We start from the raw sequence: 24,986 nt of genomic DNA on the forward strand, positions 1-24,986 counted from the left end.
CATCTTCTTTCCTTTCACCCACCCACCTTCGACAAAGGTACTTCTGAATAGAAATAAAACTAAGAATTCTGGAAATCAAATGAAAACTGGAAACGCATAATTGGTGCGTCATCGCCTGAAAGAAGGCGAAAGGTTGACGTTCTAAGTTAGCCTGCCTTTCACATGCGGGTTTGCCTGCTGTGCATCTGCAGCATCTTCCCTCCCTTTTATTTATAATGGTTAAAAAGACTTTGTTCCTGCAGCAAATGGAATCTGCACTTAGCTCCTGGCAGCAACTTCCAGTAGTTTAAAATCTGCATTGTGCAGCCATAAGCCAGAACAGGGGTGAGAAGAGGTTAGAAAGTGAGAATCATTAACGTTTTAAAATACTCATATAACTGCCAATCAGAAACAAAAGATTTTATTTGATGGCACTCAGTTTGAAAGCCCATATATTGCTATAGATGATACTTTTCATTAAACAATCACTTGGTGAGAGGGGAAGAGTGACATTGCAAAGTTCAAACGGCTTAATTTATTTCAACATGCCAGGCTGTTTCCCAGTTGAATAAACAGAAGATGTCATATTAAGGAACACCATTATCCAACTCTACATACTCAGGGAATAGGTCAGGCAAGATGGGACAAGTGGTTTCCAAGTCCTTACACAATGACTTTAGTAGTAACATGCACAAAACAGGAATTTATCATTTAGCTCTGCTAAGAGGCAGATTACAATAGACTGTGCTGTAGAAGGGACAGTTTTTCCAACTTGTACATGACAAAAAGATGCCAGATTACCCATACCCAAGCAGACACAACTGTGGAACATTTGATTCTCAATTAGAGATCGAATTTCAAATACTCATACACATACCTCTGCCAGAGTGAAGTTTGCTATTTATAACTCACCTGTTGAATGCAGATGACAGGAAAGGGAATAAGGAAAATAAAATCATCTGACAATCCATTCCAAACGCCACTAATGGGTATTACTTGTGGAATTGTGAAAGGACTGCACTATTTTTCCTGAGCATTCAAAAGATTAACTTTGGAGTGGAGACACAGCAGAGTAGCATAAACATGCAGACACTGTGGAGTGGTAGAACATAAATTTGATTTCCCATGATCAACTGACTGCAAGGAGCCAGGCACCTCCTGACAGGGGAAAAAAAACTGACAGCACAAATCGAGGATTGCACCTTGCTCCTGCTTGACCTGTATGGCTCAGCCCTCTCAAAGAAAATGTGCACGTACACAGAAACACTCATACAAACAGTTTAAGGTGAACTCCTGCAATGGTTCAGGAGGTTGATCAAGTGAGAAACGAGTGACGTCTGAAGGCGAAGCTGTGAAACCCCTCTCCACCACCCACCCAGCACCCAAGCTGCCTGCTGACACCCCTTGTTTGGGCTCATACATGAATGATTGTCAATTTGGTGATGTACACAAGGGAACCAGGCACCCTTGGAGAACGCCCCAAGCAAAGAACCGACATCTCCTCGAGGGAAGGAGAAGGAAATTTGAAATCTGGGGCATAACTAGAATTAAGTTGATAACAATGGAATGCAGAAAATAATTTCAATTTGTGACATCAAGAAGCAGTTCAGCAAACAATGATATTTCAGTTCCTGAGATCACACCAGCAATTTTTTTTTCCACATTGCACAACTCTAGTTAATAATAATTCTATGCATCATTTTAAAACTGCACTTCAGGCAACGATAGTCATCTCATGGGTAACCAAACCTAGTTGGAACCAATTTGGAAGCAGGCTAGCTGGTCTGTTCAGAACAGACAGTGACGATAATGATCCTTTCGAAAGAAACAAAGACTCAGAAATTAAAAGCAAGTCAACTAAATTTCAAAAAGCAGCCAGCTAGTCTCAAGCCTGGCATCTCTCAGTTTAATGCAAAACTTTTGACAATTCTTTTAGCTAAAATAAATACTCAAAAAAACCTTCACACCGCTTGGCCTTGTCTTTTAAAGCATTGCTAGTCTCACACGCTAGTACAAATCCAAGAAAGTCTTTCACCAGATGCTCCGATTACAGTGAAGTAGGCAGCAGCCTTTAAAATAGTCAGCCCCTGATGGTTTCAGTACAATTCTTTTAAGAAAGGAGAACACTTATAAAACACAAGCCAGCACCATAGGGGAAGAATTGCTTTCGTCTCCACATGTAGCGGCATCGTCAACTCTTGCAAGAACGACGAGCTTACGATTTCGCTGTATAAAGGCCAAAGCACTTCTTCCTCCGGGTTTCTTTATTTTGACGGAGTCTCAATTACATTTATTAAAATGTTGCTGCTTTTAGATACTCTGTCACTGAAAGACAAATCTCAGCAACCAAATCACTTCCCTTTAATACACGGAGCACTCCACCAGTATTCAAACCTGTGAGGCCAATTTTAGTATCTCACCCATTGCAGTAAAGTAAAACTTCTTAATTTGCTAAGGGCGATGATCGATTCCGGTGGGAGTGGACAAATTCTTCGTCCCACAACGTCTCTGGGTTTTCATTTTCCCCTCATTTCGCAGAGTACAGGCTGGTACATAGAACATCTGGGTTGTCACAAGTAAAAATTTATCTATACAAGATCTGCAAATAGACCATTCTATAAAATCAACATTTATGGATTCTTTATACACAGTGGTAATGAGCACCAAGATATTATAGTGAGAAAAGTGGCTTCACTCCAAAACTGCAAAAGAAACATTCATTGCTTTTCAATACTGTGAGAAAGCTTTTTTTTTAAAGCAATCAGCAGGAGCATTCTGCATATTAAACAGACCCATTTGGCACCAAGTCTTTTAGACTGATGTTGTAGGGTGCAGCAAACAGAACCCAAACTTGCATAGCGACGTGAAAAGGTAGCCTTATTTACCTAAAGTATTATCTTTGATTTGCAATCACTGCTCCATTGCAGAACTGCCTTCTTCACCACATAGCTTCTAATTTTGAGGCTCTTATAGGAGGACAATTACCTTGATAACCAAGAGCGTCACTGTTCCCCATATTAAAAGTTCTTGCAAGTTTGCTTTGGTGCATATGAAGGAACAGTTCACTTGTTTACCAAAATGTCGTTGTCTCCTTTTTTTGAAAAGAAGTACAGGGTTCCAAAATTGAGACACAGTCAAATAATAGTAAACAGTTAATTAGTGGGCACCACATCTTTTACCCTTTATTCTTTGGCTGTTCTCAAAACAAAAGCCCAAATGCCACAAGACACAATTGCTGCCTTTCCCCCCAGCAAAGCAGGATTCCTTTTTTCTTTTGTTCTTTTTATAAGTGTTCTCTTTTGTGTGTCAAACTGTGCAATTTACTAACAGCATTTACTTTAAATTAAAAACCTTAAATCAAGGCTGGTTAAGCACTAGATCCAAAGGCAACAGTAGTTAAGTGGATGTAGTTGCAAGCTACCCATAATCGAGTACAAACAGGGTCCACTAGTGAATAATCCACAAACGCTCTTCTCAGGAAATGGCACCCTTTTCTGCAGATGAGCAGCTGGAAGCACCTCTGTCAGAGCGAAGCAGTTGCCCTACGTGCGATTCAGAGTCTGGAAGATTCTAGAAATCTGCAACATCACAGGGCCCGTCTCAGGATCGTTCATCCACTGAGTGCTGTTCAAGGGGTTTTCCAGCATATCTTCAAATGCTGCAAGAGGGGAACACATTTGGTGGGAGTGATGGGGAGTGATCAGAGAAAAGTGAATTGCAGAGCAGCACAATAACAACAGAAGTGACATTCTACAGCAGACAATTGCATAGAAGAAAACCTTTTCTTAAAAAAGAAATTTTGATTGAAAACTATGACCTACGTTCGAGCCACTAAATGAATTTTTACACTTTTTAAAAAATGAATTCTTGTGTGATCAGATTTTTGCAATTCACAACCAAATTAATACTGTATAGTCTACATAATTTACTAAAATACAGCAAATTTAAGATTCATGAAGACGTATATTCCTTTTGCATTACTTAGCTCTAAACAGGTGAATGCAATTTTGAGACAACTTCTGCTGAGAAGAAACTAAATAATATGCTGTCCCTGGAAATGGTCGCTGCTTCATTAGAATTATGCTGCTGGAAGACAATCAAACTTCCTCAGAAACTCGAGATGCAAAAATGTGAGCAAAGCTCACTCACCAGAATCACATTCAGATTGGTGGGTGAAGGGCAGAAACTATTCACAGAACAAATCAAATACCACGAGAAACAGAACTGGTGACATGTAGAGCAAAAATAAACTCACTCCAACAAAATAGAAGCCTTTGATTGTAGTATAAACAAGATTAGAGTTTTGCATGAATGATAGTGCTAAAGGAAAGAGAATGGCTGAGATCATGCTCCTACCTATTCTGGAGATAGAGGGACTTTTAGGCATTGCACTTCTGCTCAGAAGACCAGACTCAGAAGACACATTGTTGGTTGTCAACCTCTGCCAGCTCTCAAGTTGGGCTACTACACAGTATCTTGGATGGGGAGGGTTGAGGAGAAGGGAAAAGGAAGGGAGATCAAATCTTTCTTGAGACATATTTCGAGGGAGTGTTTATGGAGTATCACTGTCAACAACACTAAGGAAGTCCACAGGCCTGACCCTCCCACTGTCCAGATTGAAGGGCAAAAGCAGCAATAGATTTTTACATTTTTAAAAAAAAAAGTACATCTCAAAAATTATGTTCCTGTATGCTTGGTGTGTTTTTCTCATCTATTAAATATGGCAAAAACAAGGTGGACTTTTCCAAAGGTCAGTCAGTCAGTCAACAACAGCTTATATAGAGAATCAGCAGGTCCAATGCAGCCATTATTTTACTGTACACAAGTAGATGTCCACAGGGAAAGTTATTTTTGGACCCACCTAAGGCAGTTTTCCGCACTGAGGTTTTTAATCGCTCAAAAGCATCAGTACTCTGCCAGCTCAATGAATTAAGCAGTGTTACAATAGCACAGGCATCCATTGCCACAGACTGTCCTAACATCCATGGTTAGCAGCAATGATAATATATTAAGTGTAACATGAGAATGCGACCTTTGAGGGATATTTAAAGTGCACATTGAACATCTGAGCTCAGACTTGAGAATCTTATGCTTCAATACACAGCAAGACACCCATGCTTTTGCAATAAACACAAGGCTCCACTCAGTAAACAACTGATGAATCCCTGAAAGAAAGCCAGGCAATGCTGGAAATAGTCAGAAGGTCTGGCAGCATCTGTGAAGAAAACTGCCAAAAGGTCACTGACCTGAAACATTAACTCTGCTTCTCTCTCTCCAAGGTGGCACAGGGATGCTACTAATGTCCTAGGTTACTGAGTGGAAAATCAGGCAGGGTTCTGCTGCTGATCTTTACTCAGCAATCCCTGCGGGCATTGGTAGGACAGGGTCAGGGCTGGCTGCTGAATAGTCTGTCAGCAGTTATTATATCTTCTACAGATGAAGATTGTGCACTTAGGAGAACTGGAGAGCAGAAGCAGCTTTGAAAACAATCTCAGGAAGAAGCTAATGACTTCAAGAGAAGAGGCCTGAAGAGAGAAGTTACAAAAAGCAATATTAAAAAAAAATGTGAATCTTAGCCCCACTTGATAGATCAAAGAATTAAGAAAACTTACCAAGCAGTGTTTTAGGGTTAATAAGTCCCAGCTGTACAACAGGGTTGTCCAGAATGGCCTGAAATAATGGACTTTCAGTGTCGATGCCCTTATCTAACTCTTCAGGGGAGGGCTTTCGATCACCCAGCAGCCATTCACACTGAAAAATAAAAATTGCTCATGACTGTTCAGCAATTTGCTAGATCAGACTGGTTCTCCAGAGATCAGTGTTACAACGCAATGAGAGGTTGAGAATAGGGTTACAGCCACATTGTTGTTTCAGGGGTTGTTTTGTTTACAGCATCAATAAAACAATCTCAGCACGCCAGCGAGAGCAATCCTCTTCAAACTCTTTGTCCCAGCAACCCTTTTTGTGGCTGTTCAATCACAAATAACTGGGAGGCTCGGAGTGGAAGTAAAAGTATTATTCTGGCACAGTAATGCTGTGAGACGTGGAGATTTAGGTGACATATCCAAATAGTTTCACAGTTCAGTTAACCATTTCTTAGTTAGGGCTCTTTAAAGACTGGTGATAATCACATCAAAACATTATAACCACCTTGGCTTTGTGGGGTGGGGAGGAGAAATGTCACAGCATCCTAATTTAAATCTTAGAGGCAAAGGAAGTTTTTACTCTGTGTAAACACTGCTCTCAGCAGCAGTACAAGGGTTGAAACGCCACAAGAAAGTAATTCATTTTTAATGGACCATCTATACTTTCACCAATCCTTGCCAACTCAATTTCCTCCTCTGAGGCTATCAACACTTGCTGGGATGGAGTTCCTTTTGGCCTGCATGGCTTTATCACATGGAGCAGTGCCCATTAAACCACTAAGGAAGGCACATGGGGTTTTTCAAACGCAATGTGCTTTGACAATGTGCATCAACCAGCACTTGTTACCCCTACTATTTTTATTCTACATTTATTTCTATTTTAGTAAAAGTACTGAGAATTTCAAAAGGGAACATCCAGAAATAACACTTGTTACAAGAGGTCAGGATAGACGAGAGCAGAACAAGGCCAAGGGCAAATGAGTGTATTCCTTAGAGAAGGTGACAATACAATTTCCCTTGCTGACTCATTCCCCCTTCATAATTTCAATCACCAGTGCCTCATATTTTGCACAAAAATCCTACCTTCCCCTCCCACATATACAAACTATATACCTCTGTGCATGGTCCAGATAAACTCAATGACGCAGATTATGAATCCAGTAACTAAATCAAGAACATTGAACTTCAGCACAACATATACAGATCTGGTTTAAATAGCTTTCGTTTTCTCCAAAGTGTACTTACAGCAGCATCTTGTTGGTTATTGTTGACTCTCAAAGCGTCTATTACTTCCTTTTCATCGAATCCCATTTCCATCAGAGCAATCATAGCCTATAATAAAAACCAACCGGCAACTATTCAACTATCGCAGATCACTTGTCTTGGCACTACTATACAGTTAAACTAATGACTTTTGGAAATTCCATGTTACTTACAAAAGCACATACAGTCTGTCTGGAATCAGCTTAGTTTGCATTCAGTGCCCCTTAACATAGAAGGCTGATCTTAGGAACAAAATACTCTGCTTACCACATGTAGCAAAATCATGAACAGGTTCTTTTTGAATATACAATGTCACAACACACAGTAACCAGAGCAATTCTGCCCTGACCCACTGCTGCTTGTTAACACAATTCAGCATCATCTTTTAACCTTCCCTCAGCCCTCCCCATGCATACAGATATGCTTAGAGACCAGTGCACGTAACATTCATACTACAGCAGGCTGAGGAAAGGTCCGTAGGGTTATTTAGAGCAGCAGTTCCTGTGTAGCGACAACATCCGCAGTCTTATATCTCACACCTTCGGCCTACCACAAAGCAGCCAGCATGCGCGTGGCAGACAACTCCGGCTTCCTAATTTTGCCAGCAAAATTACAGCAAAGTGTTGGAATGCCAGAACCTTCGATTTCTAGTTCTTCATCAACTATGCTACTGTCACTTCTGTTGCATCTTACTCCCTGCCACTTCACCCCATTCTCTAAAACAGAGAATTCTAGTAAGGTTAGGGAAAAGTGCCCTTTAATACTGTTTTGGCTTGCTCTCATTGGCATCTTTGGCCATTGTTTGCACAACAGCTCTGCATTATAACAGGTGCAATGGCTTACACGGGCATGTGCTCATTGACTGGAGTCAGGGTGACAAACCATCAACTGGTTGGTTTGATCACACAGTACTGGTGTAATAACAGGCTTCTCACACTGATGGTGTAATCAATAGGGGGAAAAATGGGAGATTTTGAAGTGAAAAACAGCAGTTCTCAGTGCCATGCTTTTCATAACTCAGTAATAATTTATTGCTTTTCTGGGAAAGTACTACACAACAACTTTCAATTATGAATAAATATGGTACTGGGCCAAGCATCAGAAAGCATCTCAAATTACATGAAAGGCCCAATTCAGGTATCAGGAAAATTTAATTCATGCCCCATGTATTGAAATAAATCCATTCTGCTCACTCTGGGTTCTGGTCTGAATTCCCGTTTCCGCCTAATTTTCTTAAAGATGTCAGTCAACTCGTCCTGTTTGGCAATTTCATTGACAGCTTCTGGCTTTGCGTCCCTTGCAGCTGCTCTCGACTCCCCAGCTGTCCCATCCCCAGGTAGCGGAGCGTCAATTGTAGGGTCCTCCGCGTGTTCAATCAGCCACTCCATGGCCTGGGTCACAGACATACTGTAGGTAGAAGAGAAAAACCAGCAAATTGGAATCTGACAACAAATATTGGTGCAGCTGTATAGGTTAGCACTGCACTCTGTAGTTCATTTCCACCACAGTATTGCAATTGGTAACAGTCCTGCACTGACCAGAACCTAAATAAAGTTTAAAGATTTAGAAGGGAGTTAAGTCTGGAAATACAACTAAGTTTCTGCACTTTCATACATACATTCAAATAGCATTGCTTTAAGTACCATAAGGTACATTCACCTTTTAGGTGCAGTAATTAATCTTTAGCCACTTGAATATTTGCCTTTATTCCAGTCTCAAGATAGCGACCAATCTCACTTTGACTTAGAATCAAGTTCACCAAAGCAGCCTAGCAGGGAGGTCTACAGTCCCCATGCTGGGATAAATTTGGCATGTTTTTTTAAAATAAAAGATTTGCAACCAGGCTATTTTTTTCCTTAGTGGGTGGGACGGAATAGAGGGGAAAATCCTTTAAATAAATAGCCCACCTAGACCTTTCTTCTCTTTTAAGTGCCTTATGACAATGTAAATAAAATATAGGAGCTTCCCTACTTAACTCAATCACAATCCCTTCCTCACCTCCAGTTGAAAGATCCTAGCTTGTCAAACCCCCATACTTGGTGCTACCAAAAAGGGGCAGAATTGTGCAACCCAAATTACTGTAAGGTGTGTGGCACAAACCCCCAAAAAGGCAAACACTCTATATAACAACCGTAAATATCCAACATGGAAATCTCCACCTAAATATATCAGTTTACAAAAAGATTCCCAAGACAGACTCACTGATTCAGCCGTAGTGCTTTCACTGCTCGACTCTCGGGGAAGCCCATCTCAGTCAGCTGGCGTAGTGCTGCCTCATCTACTCGGTCCTCCTCATCCTCATCCAACATTGCTAGCAAAGGGGAAAAAATCCATTAGCATCTAAATATTTATTCTGAAACAATTGTGAAACAATAGATGCATTCTCAGTCAGGTGTTAAAAAAATTCATCAATAGTCTCAATGCAAGGAAAGCACAGACATGCCAAGGCTATTGAAAATGGAACCCTTTATTTGAATAAACATCTTGTCTGCAATACTTCCACTGGGTAACAGCAATTTCAGCTCCAAAAATTATTTTGGAAATTATCTGGAAACTCAGCAGGTCTGGCAGCATCTGTGAAGAGAAAAGCAGAGTTAATGGGCCTGAACTTCCTCGCAGTGGCAATCAGGGTCGGATTGCCACTCCGTGCCCAATTACTTATCTCAATCTTTTTTTGATGCTATCTTGCCCGACCTTCTGACTCGGGCTGAGCGAGGTTCAGGCAGTGCAGTGCATCCCCGGGGCCCAGCGTCAAAGTCAAGCAGAGTCTAAGTGAAGGAGGCCACACCCCCTTTCTTACGGCACTAGCTGTTGTAAACCAGGTAAGTTGAAAAGCCAATTGAAATTCAAAGGTCCTTGACAGGCCAGGGAGAAGGTAAGTGTCTAAGGTAAATGGATAGGATTCGGGGGTGGGGAAGGGGTGGAAAAAAAATTCAGAGGTCAGATACGGCAGGCGGGCGGGAAACAGAAAATCGGAGCTCAGGCTGAGGGGAAATCGGGAGTGATAGGAGGCCGGGCCTTGGATTGGATTGGGCCTGGGGTGGGGTGGGGGGTGAGAGTTGGGCCTGCCAAGGGAGTGTTGGGGTGGGGAAGGGGAGTCCCCTGGGGGAATGAAAAATATAAGGGTCCTATGTTGAGGGCGGGGGGCGTGATTGTCAGTGTGCGTCTGTACAATAGTTATCCAGAAGTTAGAAATTGTTTTAATCCTTCTAACTTTTTCTGGGTAACTATTGGTGTAACCCAGTCAGAACCATCCATAGTTTGCAATTTAAAATCGCATTTTCGGATGGTTCCCAGTGAAAGGCAAATGCCCAAGGGAAGTTTTGCATTTCTGGGCAATTGCCATGCAAACCTGATCTGCGAAATTCCGAAGGGGATTTCCCGGTGCATCTTTGGGGTACCCTCCCCCCCCATCATATGACGCTGGGGAGCTCGGAAGTTACGGCCCAACGTTGAGTCCAAAATGACTCTCCTTCAAGAAGTCATATTGGATTCAAAATGTTAACTGTGTTTCTCTCTCCACTGATGCTACCAGACTTGCTGAGTTTTCCAGCACTTTCTGTTTTTATTTCAGAACTCCAGCATCCACGGTATTTTGCTTTACTCCAAAAATTATTACTTTTTCATTAACAGATGAGTCAGGGAAGTCTGACTTTCTGATCCAGGTTTACTGCCTAGAAGAATGGACAGGCTATTCGTTTTCATAGATTTACCCATCCTACCACAGTGACAAATCAAGAACAATTTCTGTCAATTTCAATGGCATTCCCCAAGTACGAGTTGATAAAAATACACGTACTCCTATACTTAAAGCAGCCATTACTCAGTTAAACCATCTCTTCCTGTCAATTGACCCATTACACTCTGGCCTAGCTTAGATTTAAGTGGAACAATTCAGTGGCAATATTGATGGTAATGGAAATTATGAGCTCTCCAAATTGGCTCAGTTTACATTTCTCTATTTTAAAACCCATTTTGCCTTCTCACACCCTTGGTAAAGCACTTTCCGACATTTTCCATCTTAAAGGCATTACATAAATGTAAACCATAAATACACTCCACTTGACAGCTTAAAATCTGTTAAAATACTGAAATCTGTTAAAACAGGTTAGTGCATCAATAATTGCAACACTGCATAGTTCTACAGTACATGCACTCAAATAATCAGCACAATATGATAATCAGGATAAGTATTTTGTAAAAAATGTAAAGAACTTTCTACATATTCTTAAACAGCTGTGATTGCTTTTGCTACATCAATAAAGGTTAAAAAGGGAGAGGATCAATCAGAACTGCCCAGAGTTGTATTTCATAAAGGCTGACACCTCTACAGTTCCTGGGTCAACCTTCTCTCATTTGTTTTGAGTCTATTACACAGACAGCCTGGGAACAGGCGTTGTGTGTTACATTCCCATTGTACTAACATGACTGGGGGACACAGTGCTTTGGGCAACACTTTCAGTTCATAAGGCAACTCTCCAGTAATGGTTTTCAAACGTTTAGTTGTGGGTGAGAACTGTAAACACTGACACTATCCAAGAGCCCTGCAAAAATTCACATTCACAAAGACCCCCCCTGCTATAGGTTCTAAAAGACAGTACCAGACAGCTGGAAGCAAACCACGCTATTATTGCAGTAAATATTTTTAGTCAGTTTATAACAACATTGATAGCAAACCAGCAAATACAAATACGTACAAAAATCCTACGATCTCAGGGACCCTCAAAGCCCCACAAAATCAACCTAGAGTCTGATGACCCTATTTTCCATGGTCCCTATAATCGTATATTCTAAGAAATTCTCTGTTCTTTGTAACGTGCTGTCACCCATCAACATTTTTAAAGGGGCAAGAATGGAGGGTAACAAATGCCAGAAGAGCACAAATATCTCCCCTTACAACTTACCTAATTCTGTCACAATTCAGATGACTATGCTTACCCTTTGGAATAATTTTTCACCTTTAATCTTACATCAGATTCAGCTTTAGTCTCCAGTTTGCATCTCATTCTTTCTCCCAAGCTTAGTGACTCCTGACTGAGTAAAATTCAACATATACCACAGGTTCCTGGAACAACATCCAAGTGCATATTCGTGTAAAAGCAACTGCTGGAGTGCTTCTAACGCAAGTCAACATAGTGCCCAGCAGGAGGTTCACATACAAGCCCAATGCAATCATTCACCTAAACACCATACACACACCTTCCGGCAGCTGCTGCTGGTCAATATTCTCGCTCCAGGCCCTAAGGATCTGAGGCTGATTGCATTGTTCCACCACGGCCCTACTCAAACTGGCTAACTAAACACAAACCATGGCCCTTCCCAATCTGCACTTAATCACTGAGGCAACAAGGGTGCATATAAACAATTTAAAATATAGTCATTCACTCGAGGGTAGGTACAGCGATACATGGATAGCAATTAAAAGCAGAGTCAGACATAAACGCTGTTTTGGCTCCTCTAGCAGCAGATTAGTGTCCTTACCATTTGCCTTTTTAAATAGTTCAACAGCATCTGGATTTAGAGCTAGCAGCTTCTGTGCCACTTCTATTAGGGAAACAAGGATTTTCCTGAGTTCCGTCTGAAACTAGAAATTACACGTCAGTTTACAAATTATTCTCACTTGATGAATTACCGCTATCACCCACTTCCCCCATACATCCACCCCCCACCAACACCCCATCAGCCAGTAATTCACTCCTGCAGTTGATATTCAATAATCTCGAGGGGTGATTTGAACCTTGCTGGTAGAAACTGGGCAGCTAGGCAGTTAAAAAATCAGGTTGAAGACTCACCTGCTGCTGCCATCCTCCCTTCCTGATGACTTAATTTCAACCTGTTGATCGGTCCAAAATTGGCTCGATCTTAATTGACTGCTCCTTCAGCAGCTTCTGGCCACTCTGTTCCCACCTGCTACTCCCTGCCAGTTTTAAGTTGACAACAGATCTGGGGCATGCAGGTAAGAACCAGGAGTTAAATTCTGTGATGAATATCTAGTTCATGGTTCATGTTAATATTTTAAAGGTAATGTTTAATTCTGGAAAGATTAAAGTTTAACTGTAGAAAATGGGATAAATGCAACTAAAGCAGCTTGGAGTCTATTACATGTAAAAGGTTGGGGCCATTTTGACTTAAGGGATTAACAGCTAGAAAGGTAAGAGTCATAAAACCGCAGCTAGTCTTACTTAACTAGAGAAGCTAAAGATGTGATGTCCACTCTGCTTGCAAAGAAATGCAGTCCAGAGAGAGGTTTTGTTTTGGGAGTTAGAACTAAATTAGCTTAAAAGCATTCAGTGAACCCTGAAAGGCTACATAGTCATGGAGATGGGTGGAGCTTAAGAAGGTTCTCTGGTTTCAATTTATATGGGGTCCTGCAGCAGAGAAAGAGGCTATACTGAAAGGGTGCTGCTGTTTAAAGGCTCCAGGCAGTTAGGGCTTGAAGAATCCCTGGGAGTCATTGGTGCAGCTGTTTGAACTTCATGTGGTTTGCAGCTCATAGAGAAGTCCTGGGAGCTGGTAGCAGGCTCTGGCAGCCAGGGCTCAGCAGTCATGAGGAGCTGAGAAGGTAGCAGAAAGTCACTAGCTCCGTGCTGGAGAGGGTCAAGGTTCAAGAAACCCTGACTGCCATTTACAGTATGGTGCAGCCAGGAGACCGGGATTCAGAGAAACCCAGGGGCATTGCCATCCCTAATGAAGCTAGTGGGCTGCAAAAGAGTTGGAATTGTGTCAGTGATTAGAGGTGGGAGTGCAGCTTTGCGAATCATATGGAACGCAGTTTCAGAAGAGACTGAACCATCGGGAGGTGATCATTTGCTGAGGCAATCCGAGTCGGAGCAGCTTTTGAAGGAATTCAGAGGCTAGATCTTCAAAAGTTAAGCGTTGAAATGCCTTGTGAGGGAGACAGAGTTTTAACAGGATTTTGTGACTCATACCGATCACTGAATCTGGGTGGGTTGCTGAAAAATCTATGGGATGTGTCTTGGTTGCATTTGCCATTAAGCGTGCAGTGTGTTCAACCACAGTTTGTCTGTTAATTCAAGCTTACCTCATGATAATTAAAAATGTAATAGTATAAGACAGGATATTTTAGATTGTTTACTTTTCTGACTTTGTATAGTAAAGTTTATTTTGTTTGTTTAAAACTGCAGAATTTTGTGGCTTTCAAACTTTGTCTACTTTAAACAAACAGTTACTGTTAACGCAAACTGGAGGAACAGCACCTCATCTTCCGACTAGGCACTTTACAGCCTTCCGGACTGAATATTGAGTTCAACAATTTTAGATCTTGAACTCCCTCCTCCATCCCTACCCCCTTTCCGTTTCTTCCCCCTCCTTTTTGTTTTTTCCAACAATTTATATAGATTTTTCTTTTCCCACCTATTTCCATTATTTTTAAATGTATTCCACCCATCGTTTATTTCACCCCACCCCCACTAGAGCTACCTTGCTTGGCCTGCTCTCCACTCTTAATTAGCACATTCTTTTAGATAATATCACCACTTTCAACACCTCTTTGCTCTTTTGTCTATGACATCTTTTGGTTATCTCCTCCTATCGCTGCTTGCTTGTCCCAACAACCTCCCCACCCCCCCTAAACCAGCTTATATTTCACCCCTTTCCTATTTTTATTTAGTTCTGTTGAAGGGTCATGAGGACTCGAAACGTCAACTTTGCTCTTCTCCGCCGATGCTGCCAGACCTGCTGAGTTTTTCCAGGTATTTCTGTTTTTGTTTTGGATTTCCAGCATCCGCAGTTTTTTGTTTTTATTTTTGTTTTTAAACAGTTACTGGTCCTTAACCAGGTTGTAACAATTTGCCCTGACCACAGGTGCAGAGTTTGGGGGGGCAAGGCAGGGAAGTCAGGTAGCCCTCAACTGATTCCAGCTGCAAATTAAAAATTAGGCCAATGTTTCTACAGGAATTGCAAAGACAGTGAAGGCACCCTGGGGCATTAGGATGAAGCAGAACCACATAAGTGAAGCTCAATACCTTATCTGCAATTGCTTGAACCTAGAAAGATAATGACCTGCTCCTCAAAAGGCATGCATTGGCTGAGTCACAAATTGCAACTTAAAGCATTCTGCCCCACAACAAAAGCGCTAACATAGAACAAATTTAATAAATTTACACCTTACAGGTATAGAGAGTTATGTAATGTTGCCACTGAACTGAAAAAAATATTAGACTAATAGGCACTGCAGTAAATGGCGTTTTGGATGAACACAGTTCAGAAACACAATTAGCGAATGCAGATATTCTATTTTGCTAGCGTTTGTCAATTAATCACAGCCTCTTGTAAGATCTATTGTTCATTTAGTTATTTTATGTCAATGTCTCTAACACTGCAACTGAACATCCATCAATATTCCCCACCTCATCTACACTCTACTGATTCTAGCATTCATCTCATGGAAATATCTGGACATTAAATATCAGTACAATGAATCCATTGCTTGGAACAAAGCATAGTGGCTGCCTGTGTGACACTGATCAGAGTCGGAAAGTGCTTTAGCAGATCTGATAGCTGGTGATTTTGGTTTTGTTTGCTCAGTCATTTAGCCATGCTGCAACTAGTGTACAAATGGCTGAATATACTCAATTTTGCAGTTTTACTTTGCGAGAGGAGGCTCATCTCACCAATTTAAACAGAGCTTCAGCTTCTACCAGTACAGAAGGCTATTACTAGTTATTTACATCCAAAAATTAACTTTGTAAATACTTTTGATAACAAGCATGCTGCCGACAGGCACAGCGTTTCTCCAGTTTCACATTCACTATTGAGGTTTTCATTTGGTAGATCTCCTGTAGCACTGCTATGGGGAGCCAGGACCAAGTGTAGTCCTTAAGTGAAAAGGGTGATTGGTTTGACTGAATGGCTTCTGCTGTGGTCAGTGTTTAGTACAGCATCCTCATTGCTCACCTGTGAGCACCTCAACCAACTGCCGATTCTGCCAGTGAAGATAATTGGGCCATGACGTGCAGAAAGAATTCAATCTCCATTTCATTAGGCAATGCATTCCAGCAACTTTATATTGCCATTATAAATTCCTACCCCAGATTTATTTTGGAAGCTGCCAATGTAAACATGTCATACACCAGTCACACAATCCTGAGTGGTGGCGTTGTACAGGAATTCATGAGAAAAGTTCATCAGAAGTCTATATAGGAGTAAGGTTTTTAAATTTTCGATATGTTGTGAAAGGTGTTAAGTTTTAAAAATAACATTTTTCAACAAGTGATGTAAATAAAATGAGACACATACATCTCGCAGGTTGTGCTGGGTAACCATCCGATCGGCTTGCCGAGCAGCAAGTTGAGCTGTCACCTTCATGATGGCCTCTTTATCTGGAGCCTTTTGCTCTTGTTTCTTCTGGCAGAAAGGGAAAGGAAAATATTTATTAAATGTGATGATTCTACATTATGAAAAGTGGGCATGTGGTGCAGGCAGCCAGCCAGCCATACAGCACTCAACACCTGGTTGAAGTAAAAAGACAACCAATACCAGCCTGGGCTGAAGACAGAGAAACAGTTATCGATCATTTAGCACGTGCGCCTGCCACCCCCCGAAAACTTGCCTTTCCACAGGAAATGATTGACAGCTATATAGAAGTGCTTCAGATTCAGCACCTTCCCAACTTAACAGAGTAACATCAAAAAGGGCAAATTGAGACAATCATAATAAAAAGCACTTGCAATGTCCCAGTAACTTCTGAAATACAAGCAGCCAGAGTTAATACAGGAAGTTTCCTACATTGGCTGTTTCAACACGAAAAGGTGGTTTTAGATAGGTTTCAACAAGAAAGTAGAAGAGGGGCTTACCTTTTCTTCAGCAGACACATCAGCCAGCTTGGGAGGAGCCGCAGGTGCTCGCTTTTTAATTAACAATAAAACATCTGGAATAAAAAAGGCAAGGGACAATTTGGACATGTGGTTGGAACATCAGCAGATTAGCTGAAGACATTACTCAGTCATCTCACCACTTGGATTATACAAAATGATGTTTCTGGGTTAATTTAAAAACATTACTCAGTTCAGCCACAGGAATTATCCACAGCATAGTAAACATCCTCATTATGCTAATATTTCCACTGGACACTTGCTGGGATCAATATTTTACTTCGAGATATTGGTCTTAGTTTCAAAAACTGCTGCCCTGGATGCTAAAAGTCCAATTATAATATGCTTCTTTGCTGCATTATTCAGATTGCTATCTTTTAAATTTTTCCCTCTTGTGAAGGCCCTGCTAGGACACAATGCTGTAAATGCGTTGGTTTTTCACCTTTACTTTGTCCTAGTGACTTTTATTCACGCTACCACAATGGGTTTCACAACCAACCCAGATTTTATTCTCAACACAACTGGCCACACAACTACTCTTGCAGTTGCCCACACCAGGTATTGGTGAGCGAGAGTCCCAAGGGAATTCCTCCCTAACCCAAGAATGCAGAGAGCTTCACTAAGATAAAAACCCTAACTCAGCAATTCACCACCACTTCTTTCTTCACCTTGCCGCCTCTCCTGCTCCTTTCAACCTCAATGGTTTGTCTAAGTTCTCAATACTAATAACACATGAAGCTGCCTGGCAAAAACTCAATATCTGCAACAGAATATTGAAACTCAAAGTTTCTTAAAAAGGAAAACTCAATGAAATTACATAAAAATAATAGACCATTACAAGCATCTTTAAGTTGCAAAACACACTCCACTTTTGGTTGGCTGAATCAGTTGCTTAGTTGATCTAAACCACTGAAGCACGTTACCCAACACAATCATCTGTTATTCTCCATGCAATACACTCCCAGCCACCTGTTACTCTCCAGCTTGTTGTAGCAGGAAGAAGGCCTAATACAGAGTGAGCCACACATTCACAAGTGAGCTTCCTCCTTTTCCGAAGCAGAGGTTGCACAATTTCAGAAACCTAAACGTGGTAACTGTTTTCTCCAGGCGCTCTCTCCTTCCATTCAATTGCTCTGGTGCTCACCTTTGTCCTGGAGATTCTCCTCAACGACAGTCTTCGTGTCTGACAGCGCCCTCTCTGAAGTAGCATGAAGGAGTTTATGATGTGTTACTGTCTTCGGATCTTCTAATCCTCCTTGTACACACTGCAAGACATACCATACATGTTAAGAAGTGATTTAAGGGTACTATCGCTGGATTCAACCCATTTACCTACGTAATACTGAAGCAATAACCAGTGTTGCTGCTAGGACCAGTTAGTGTACCAACATCTGGGATAAGGGAAACACAAAATCATATTTAAACCTTCAATGTTACTCTAATATGCTTTTCACAAAAGTTCCCCTCTTTACCACCTAACTCTCCTCCCCTCCTAAAGTCATCTACTCATTATCAGGGTATAGATCTGTAGACATCGTGCAGGAATCGCTGCAAAGCAGTTGAGTACAGGCATCCAGCTGGATCTTTCACAAGAATACACAAAATAGGAGGAGTAGACCATACGGCCCGTCGAGCCTGCTCCGCCATTCATTTCAATCGTGGCTGATCTCGGGCTTCATTCCATTTTCTCGCCCCCACCCCATATCCCTCAATTCCCTGAGAGTCCAAAGTTCTTCCTCTCTTGCTCCTGTTCTCTCTTTTTCCCTCAAGAGCATCCATACCAATGCCTCAGCTGGAATCTCACAAGTCTGCACACTCAGCTATTCATGATTAATCTCACATAGCCATTCAATAACGTTATGTCCAATTCTCTTAATGAAGCATCTTACATTGTTGCCATGCCCTGTGATAGCGTCATCATATACATCATTATAGTGTTGAAGAACTCCAAATTATCTACCCAAAGAATTTAAGTTTGGAATGAAGATTATAATTATACTGCTGGGTGTTTCTTTTTTTGCACAGTTCAAGCAAACTATGAACATTTCTCACACACACACACTCTTTTGAAGTCCTAGCAGTAAGAGAATTACATACATGCCAGATAACAGTGCCTCCTGTCCCATGATCTCCACCACCTAAAAGGGCAGGTGTTGCAATCCCATGACAACACCAATCATGTCCACCAGTATCCCTCCGGAGCACACTGCAGCGGACTTGGGCATTCCTTTGGTGTCGTTGGATCGATATCCTGGAATTCCCACAACATCATGGGAGCATCAGAACCACAGTGCTGAATTGATTCAAGGCAATAGCCCACCATCAGCTCCTCCAGCAACTGAGAAATAAATAAATCCAGCAATAAATGGGGCCTTTCCAGCATTAGGAAAGCCTCAAGAACAAAAGTTCAGAGTGTATCTGTGTGTGTGTGTGTACACGTCTGTACTTTTGGTTTCTCCCAGTGGGGATGGTGTTAGAATACAGTTACTGTTACACATGTGATCTACTTGCAATTATTGCAACATCACCCAGGTGGGTTTTATTACATACTATTAATCAGTTTAAGTCCTAATGTTCAGGTTTCTTCACTGGGGCTGAGTTTTTCTTTAAAAAGTGGATATCATGCTCCAAACACCGTGGACTGTAAGGCTTCAAAACAATAAGTGCTACTGGGCCATTTATTAACTATGGAAGGAAGCTTTCATGTTCAACCAGGTGAGGAATATTAGTTATAAAAACAGAACATGCTGGAAACACCCAGCAGATCAGGCAGCATCAGTGGAGAGAGAAACAGAGTTAACGTTTTGAGTCGATGGCCTTTTGTCAGAAGGGGATGTTAGTGTTGGGGCTTGGAACACAGACACCCAGTGGCAAAAAAAGAGGATCTCATTGGGCATAATATGAATTAGCGTGAACTAAAGTTCCAGCTGTACTACCACAGCTCACAGTTATGTAGCACTAACTGCAGCAAAACACACCAAGGCAATTCACAAAAGCATAATCAGATAAAAATCAACACAAATCAAGGAAAGGGATATTAGGAAAGGTGAAGCTTGGTCCAAGAGATAGGTTTTAAGGAATGTCTTAAAATGAAGAAAGAGACTGCACAGCTTATGGTCTAGATGGCTGAAAGCATGACAACATTGTTGAGGTAAAGGGAGTGAGGGGTACACAAGTAACCAGAGTTGGAGGAATGCAGAGTTCTTGGAGGGTTGTAAGGGCTGAAGGAGGTTGCAAATAAGAGGGAGGGGGTGAGAGTCTGGAGGGATTAGAACACAAGGTTGAGACTGGAAGTCAATGTAGGTCATTAAGCACAGCGACAAGACTCGGAGATGGGTTAGGATATCAGCGTAGTTTTAGATGAACTCAAGTTTCTAGAGTGTAGAGGATTGTGGTTGGCCAAAAGGGCTACATCAATAACTACAACAGCCCTTAACTCAAGACTGATACAGATGAGGAATGTCCATTTAAATTCATTCACTGTGAAGATGCCTACAGCATCCCACCAACCACAGTATCCATTTCTTAAATTACAGCATCTCTGCATTCACCACCTTCAGATGTCCATTCCACATTATCACTGTGAAGAACTTTCTGACATCAATCTTTTATTTGGCCATCACCAGTACCTTCTCGTCCTTGTCACTGTTTAGCAGAGGTGCATCAGATTTACGTTTGTCTGCAGTGTACAATCTCAGGCATCTCTAGGAGGTCCCACGTTAGCAGCCTTCTTTCACTGCTTAAAAGCCTACTCTTCTCTAGTCTTTCCTGACAACGCCCCAAACTCTGATTGGCACTGCACTGTACTGACATGAACATTACCATTTCTCAAAGCAGTTAACTTACAAAAAAAAAACCAGCACAAGGAGTTTTTAATACAGACTAAACAGTTGGGCTGCAGGTCCTCTGAACTAGCACATTTCAATCAAACTGGAATCTCCAACTCACTACACCACAAACCACCTTCAATTTTTTCTTCAACATGAAGCAGATATATTTGGTCTGCAGCAAGCCGTTCAGCTCAGAGTAGCTCCATTTAACACAAAGCAGAGAACAACCACATTCTCAGTCAAAGTGGATTTAAAAGGAAAATTGGCAATGCCCTTCTACTTCAGCATAAATCACAGTGTGAAATTTTCCAGATCACTGCTGAAAATAATCTTTGAGCCACATACAGCAGGAAGTTCAATCACTGGGTTGTGCTGAGTTAACCACTTATAGCAGATGAGTGGTAAGATGCTATAATGAGCCACAACACTGCTGGGACAGGAGGGTTAAAAAATTAGCCAGCGTCCAGCATCCCCTACTGGAAGTGCATGCTAGAGAGTGACCAAGGACGGGATCATATATGGCAGTGGAGTCTCCCTTATGTGAATAATGGTCACTCGGACCAGTCTGACTGGCATCCTCAGTCCTCTGCCTCAGAGAAGGCATCAGTGACTTGTGGAGAGAAGAAGTGATAGCTTACAGCTTTGCAAATCCTATGGCAAATAAATTCACACATGGGGTAGACTCACATTGCTAGAAGGCACTTGATCCAGGTGTAAGGTTAGATAGGTCTTCCATCTTTGCAAGGGGAAAGACATCTGACAGCATTCTTCCTTGGGCGTAAAAAAGGGTTGGGCAGAGAACCTGATAAAGGGCGTTGCACATGGTCTGTCAAAGGAACGAGCTTGATGGGTGATGGCATTTTCCTGTTCGTGTTTTATGGTCTGAACATTCTGCATTCTTTGGACTGCATTCTAAACCATACAGCTCTTAGGGCTTATTTTGTTACTTCACTCGCTTCTGTCCCACTGTTTCACATAATCATTTCTATATATTTGCATTCCAAAACAACCCTGAAGCAGCAAGTAATTTTGACAGAGGAGAGCAGGACCCAATAATGTTTGACATGGCCAAGTCAGAGCAGGTGGTGATGAATGGCTAAAACAATTGCCATATATATTCAGGTCTGTACCTTTTAGACTTGAGGGGGGATGAATATGCGGCCCAAATTGGGGGCGAGGGACAAAAAGGTGGGAAAGAACAAGGATTTTGCTGGGGATAACAGCAAACAGACATAGGAAATTTGGCATGGAATTTCAGCCCTGACATTTCTTCTTTAAAAAACAAAGGAAACTAACTTTTAGAATACCATTTCCAATTGGCCCTCATAGCAGGGGTTTTAGCTTGTCATACCATTACACAGCTTTCCCCGAGTCCAAGAATGATGCCAGTCAGGCAATTTGGGCATGCAACTGTGGCCAAGCCACAATTCAACAAGATAAAGCCCGAATTTAAAAAATAACACCTGGCCAAGAATAGCCAGCTACAGTCCTGAAACTGGAGCAGAGTGCACTTCACTCCAAAGAGCAGAAGTCTGGTTCTGTATGCACCGTTAGGATGTAAAAAGCTTTTGCTTTAAAATAAAATGTGAGCAACACAAATGAAACAGACCACTGGGCAATGAAAAAGTAGCAATGTGGGACAGCTGCTAATTTATTGAAGTTCAGCAAAGCTTCATTGAAACACAAGGTCTTGACAGGGTGGATGTGGAGAGGATGTTTCCTCTTGTGGGAGAATCTAGAACCAGGGGTCAATGTTTAAAAATAAGGGTTTGCCCATTTAAAACAAAGATGAGGCAAATTTTTTTCACTCTGAGGGTCGTGAGTCTTTGGAATTCTCTTCCTGAAAAGGTGGTGGAAGCAGAGTCTTTGAGTATTTTTACGGCAGAGGTGGATAGGTTCTTGGTAAACAAGGGGGTGATAGGTCATCGGGGGTAGGTGGGACGCAGATTTCAGGTTACCATCAGATCAGCCGTGATCTTATTGAATGGCGGAGCAGGCTCGAGGGGCTGAATGGCCTACTCCTGCTGCTTGTTTGTACGTTCGTAAGATCCAACCATACCCAAAGATAAAGGAAGATGGATGGATATCCCAGCTATTCATCCAGAAATCACAGCACCCAGCTAAAGAATTACAGCAAACCTCAAAATATTAAGTACAGCATCAAATCTGAGAAAGCGAAAAATCCAGGTTTCGAGATCGAAGGGTAAACAAACTAATACTTGCAACACTCTCAAACTACCTGTCCAAAATCAAGAACCGAATGGCAATATTTCAACAATTTTCCAGCTTGTTAACTAAACCAAAGCCATCCTCTTTGTCTCCCGCTGGTAGCTATGGATTCCATCAACCTCATTGGCTGTTGAGTTAGGGAATGTGGAACCTTGATGTGCTCTCTACGTCAGGTTCCCCCGAGTAAAATCTGCTCCGTTACTGAAATAACTTTCTTGCACCACTGCCAAAACACTAATCCACAGCTTCAACATTTACAGACTCAACTTCTTCTGTACTCTCCTAGTCAATTACCTCACCTCAAATTTCTGATAAAAAAGAGGTATAAAATGCTGCGGCCACATCCTCACACCCAAAGTGTGCAGTTCCATTCTCTCCAAGGTCCACTCTGACCCAGGATGTTGACACCCAAAACTTGCACCCATGTTTCTAAAGTCAATGATCATCTTCAGCCTTATGCCTCCCCACTTGTTCCCCCTTTCCTCTTAGTGCCCCCACTCCAGCATTGATGGCACCTCAGTCATTAAGCTCCTCTCCCCTGCACTTCTTTCCCCACTTTAGCCAAACTCCTTAAACCCTTCTTTTCATCTGACCCCCTCTGCCACCTTAATCCTCAGTTTTCCCTCCCCTTTCAGCACCCACTAGTTTTTCCTAACTGTAAAAGTGAATTGAGATATTTTCAATGCACAGGCTGTGTTCTTTTTTCACCCTTGGCTGACCGTGAATCATTATTACTTAGTTAGCAACCCTGAATTATTGCTGTGCTTATGGTGACTTGGAATTAGCTATATTTAGTTGTTTATAGGATACACTAATTAAGATAATTTGTTGATAAGTGAAAATGACACTTGCAGCTCAATACTGCAACTTATAGGTCCTGCTTATCCTTTCACTGAGTAATCCCAAGAACCTATTATTCTCTTCCTCATGTACTGACTAAAACTCAGGTAAGGTTCTTCATATGCAAGCAATTTATTATTAGTGTTTATTGGCAGGCAATTTGACTGTAGAGGGCATCACAGCTGAGCTTGATCATGCCTTCACACATGTATTTATTAAGGGGCACTAGCACACACATTCCCTTGCACACTCATCACTCCACCAGAGCTTCAGAGTTCTCTGGATGGCTATTAGTGATCAAGCTTATAATACCCCTTTTCAATCCAGTACATGGAAGGCAATTGTTGCAGCCACCTCAGGACAGGATCAGGCAGAAGATTATTTCTCCTACACTGTTTAGTCACACACTGAGCAATGCATTTACCTAGTGAACTGTCATAAGCAGCTACATCTTGGATCCCAAGACTATCAAAATCAATTTTAGAATAACATATATTGCAGAGAATGACAAAAATGCACATATGTGGAGAAGATTTATATTTTTGCAGTGTGGATTACCCCTCCTCTGGGCTACAAGATCAGTGCTGCATAAAGTACAAAAAAATCTGCCAGTCTTCCAAATTACATGTTAAATTCTATTGAGATGCCCTTCGTAGCTTTTGACAGAAATACATAATTAGTGGATCAATACAAAATCAATAAAGAAATCCATGATATAAACACACCGCACTTAAAATATTACACTTCACTCTTTACAAGAGCTGATCGTATGTAGTATGATTAGTAAGAGGAGCACTATGACTTTGGGTAAACTGTGAACACAGGACGTTTCTAACACTTCAGTTTGCAGCACCATGTGCACATGCGTATTTATGACACTCACTGCCAGGGCTCAAATAAAACAAGGAATCCAAATCATAAAATGAATTTTCCAACAGTCACAAGATAGCATTTCAACCTCCTCACCACCAAAATAAGAGATCATTGGAAGCATGGACAAAAAAAACTGCTGAGAATAAACATTCTGTAATTTAATAGCAAAAAAAGCAAGCAACACGCTAAAAATAATTTCACCACTGATCCTATCTCCCCTTTAAGGGCAGACATCAGGCCTGAAGCTATGCTTTGCTCTTCAGTATTACATCTCCTATACAATGAACCTAGATTGTACTAATTACATTCATAACTGAATTAGCTCAGGCACATCTGAGTTAACAAATTTCTGGCTCAGTCAAAATTTCTCTTGGGTAGACCTAGGATAATTCCTGTACTTCCATTTGCACTTCAGTTTAAGAAAAAAAGAGCTTGCATTTGTAAAGCACCTTTATATGTCCTCTGGATGTCCCAAAGCAGTGCACAGACAAAGA

At 41.5% G+C, this 24,986-nt stretch overlaps 1 protein-coding gene across 1 annotated transcript in view; it reads right to left on the reverse strand.

Moving 5' to 3' along the window:
* Positions 1-1,841: 1,841 nt before the first annotated feature.
* The window catches only part of ubac1 (UBA domain containing 1), a 30,044-nt gene continuing 6,899 nt past the window's right edge, over positions 1,842-24,986 (reverse strand). The window contains exons 2-10 of the mRNA XM_078550089.1: positions 17,865-17,985; positions 16,703-16,776; positions 16,146-16,253; positions 12,369-12,471; positions 9,090-9,198; positions 8,081-8,294; positions 6,870-6,956; positions 5,592-5,730; positions 1,842-3,637 (exon numbers count right to left, since the gene is read on the reverse strand). Of these exons, the coding sequence (XP_078406215.1) occupies positions 3,522-3,637; positions 5,592-5,730; positions 6,870-6,956; positions 8,081-8,294; positions 9,090-9,198; positions 12,369-12,471; positions 16,146-16,253; positions 16,703-16,776; positions 17,865-17,985 (1,071 nt within the window). The 3' untranslated portion in view covers positions 1,842-3,521. The remainder of the gene's footprint in view (positions 3,638-5,591; positions 5,731-6,869; positions 6,957-8,080; positions 8,295-9,089; positions 9,199-12,368; positions 12,472-16,145; positions 16,254-16,702; positions 16,777-17,864; positions 17,986-24,986) is intronic.

Source organism: Cetorhinus maximus, chromosome 10, assembly GCF_964194155.1.
Source record: "Cetorhinus maximus chromosome 10, sCetMax3.hap1.1, whole genome shotgun sequence".
NCBI lineage: Eukaryota > Metazoa > Chordata > Chondrichthyes > Lamniformes > Cetorhinidae > Cetorhinus > Cetorhinus maximus.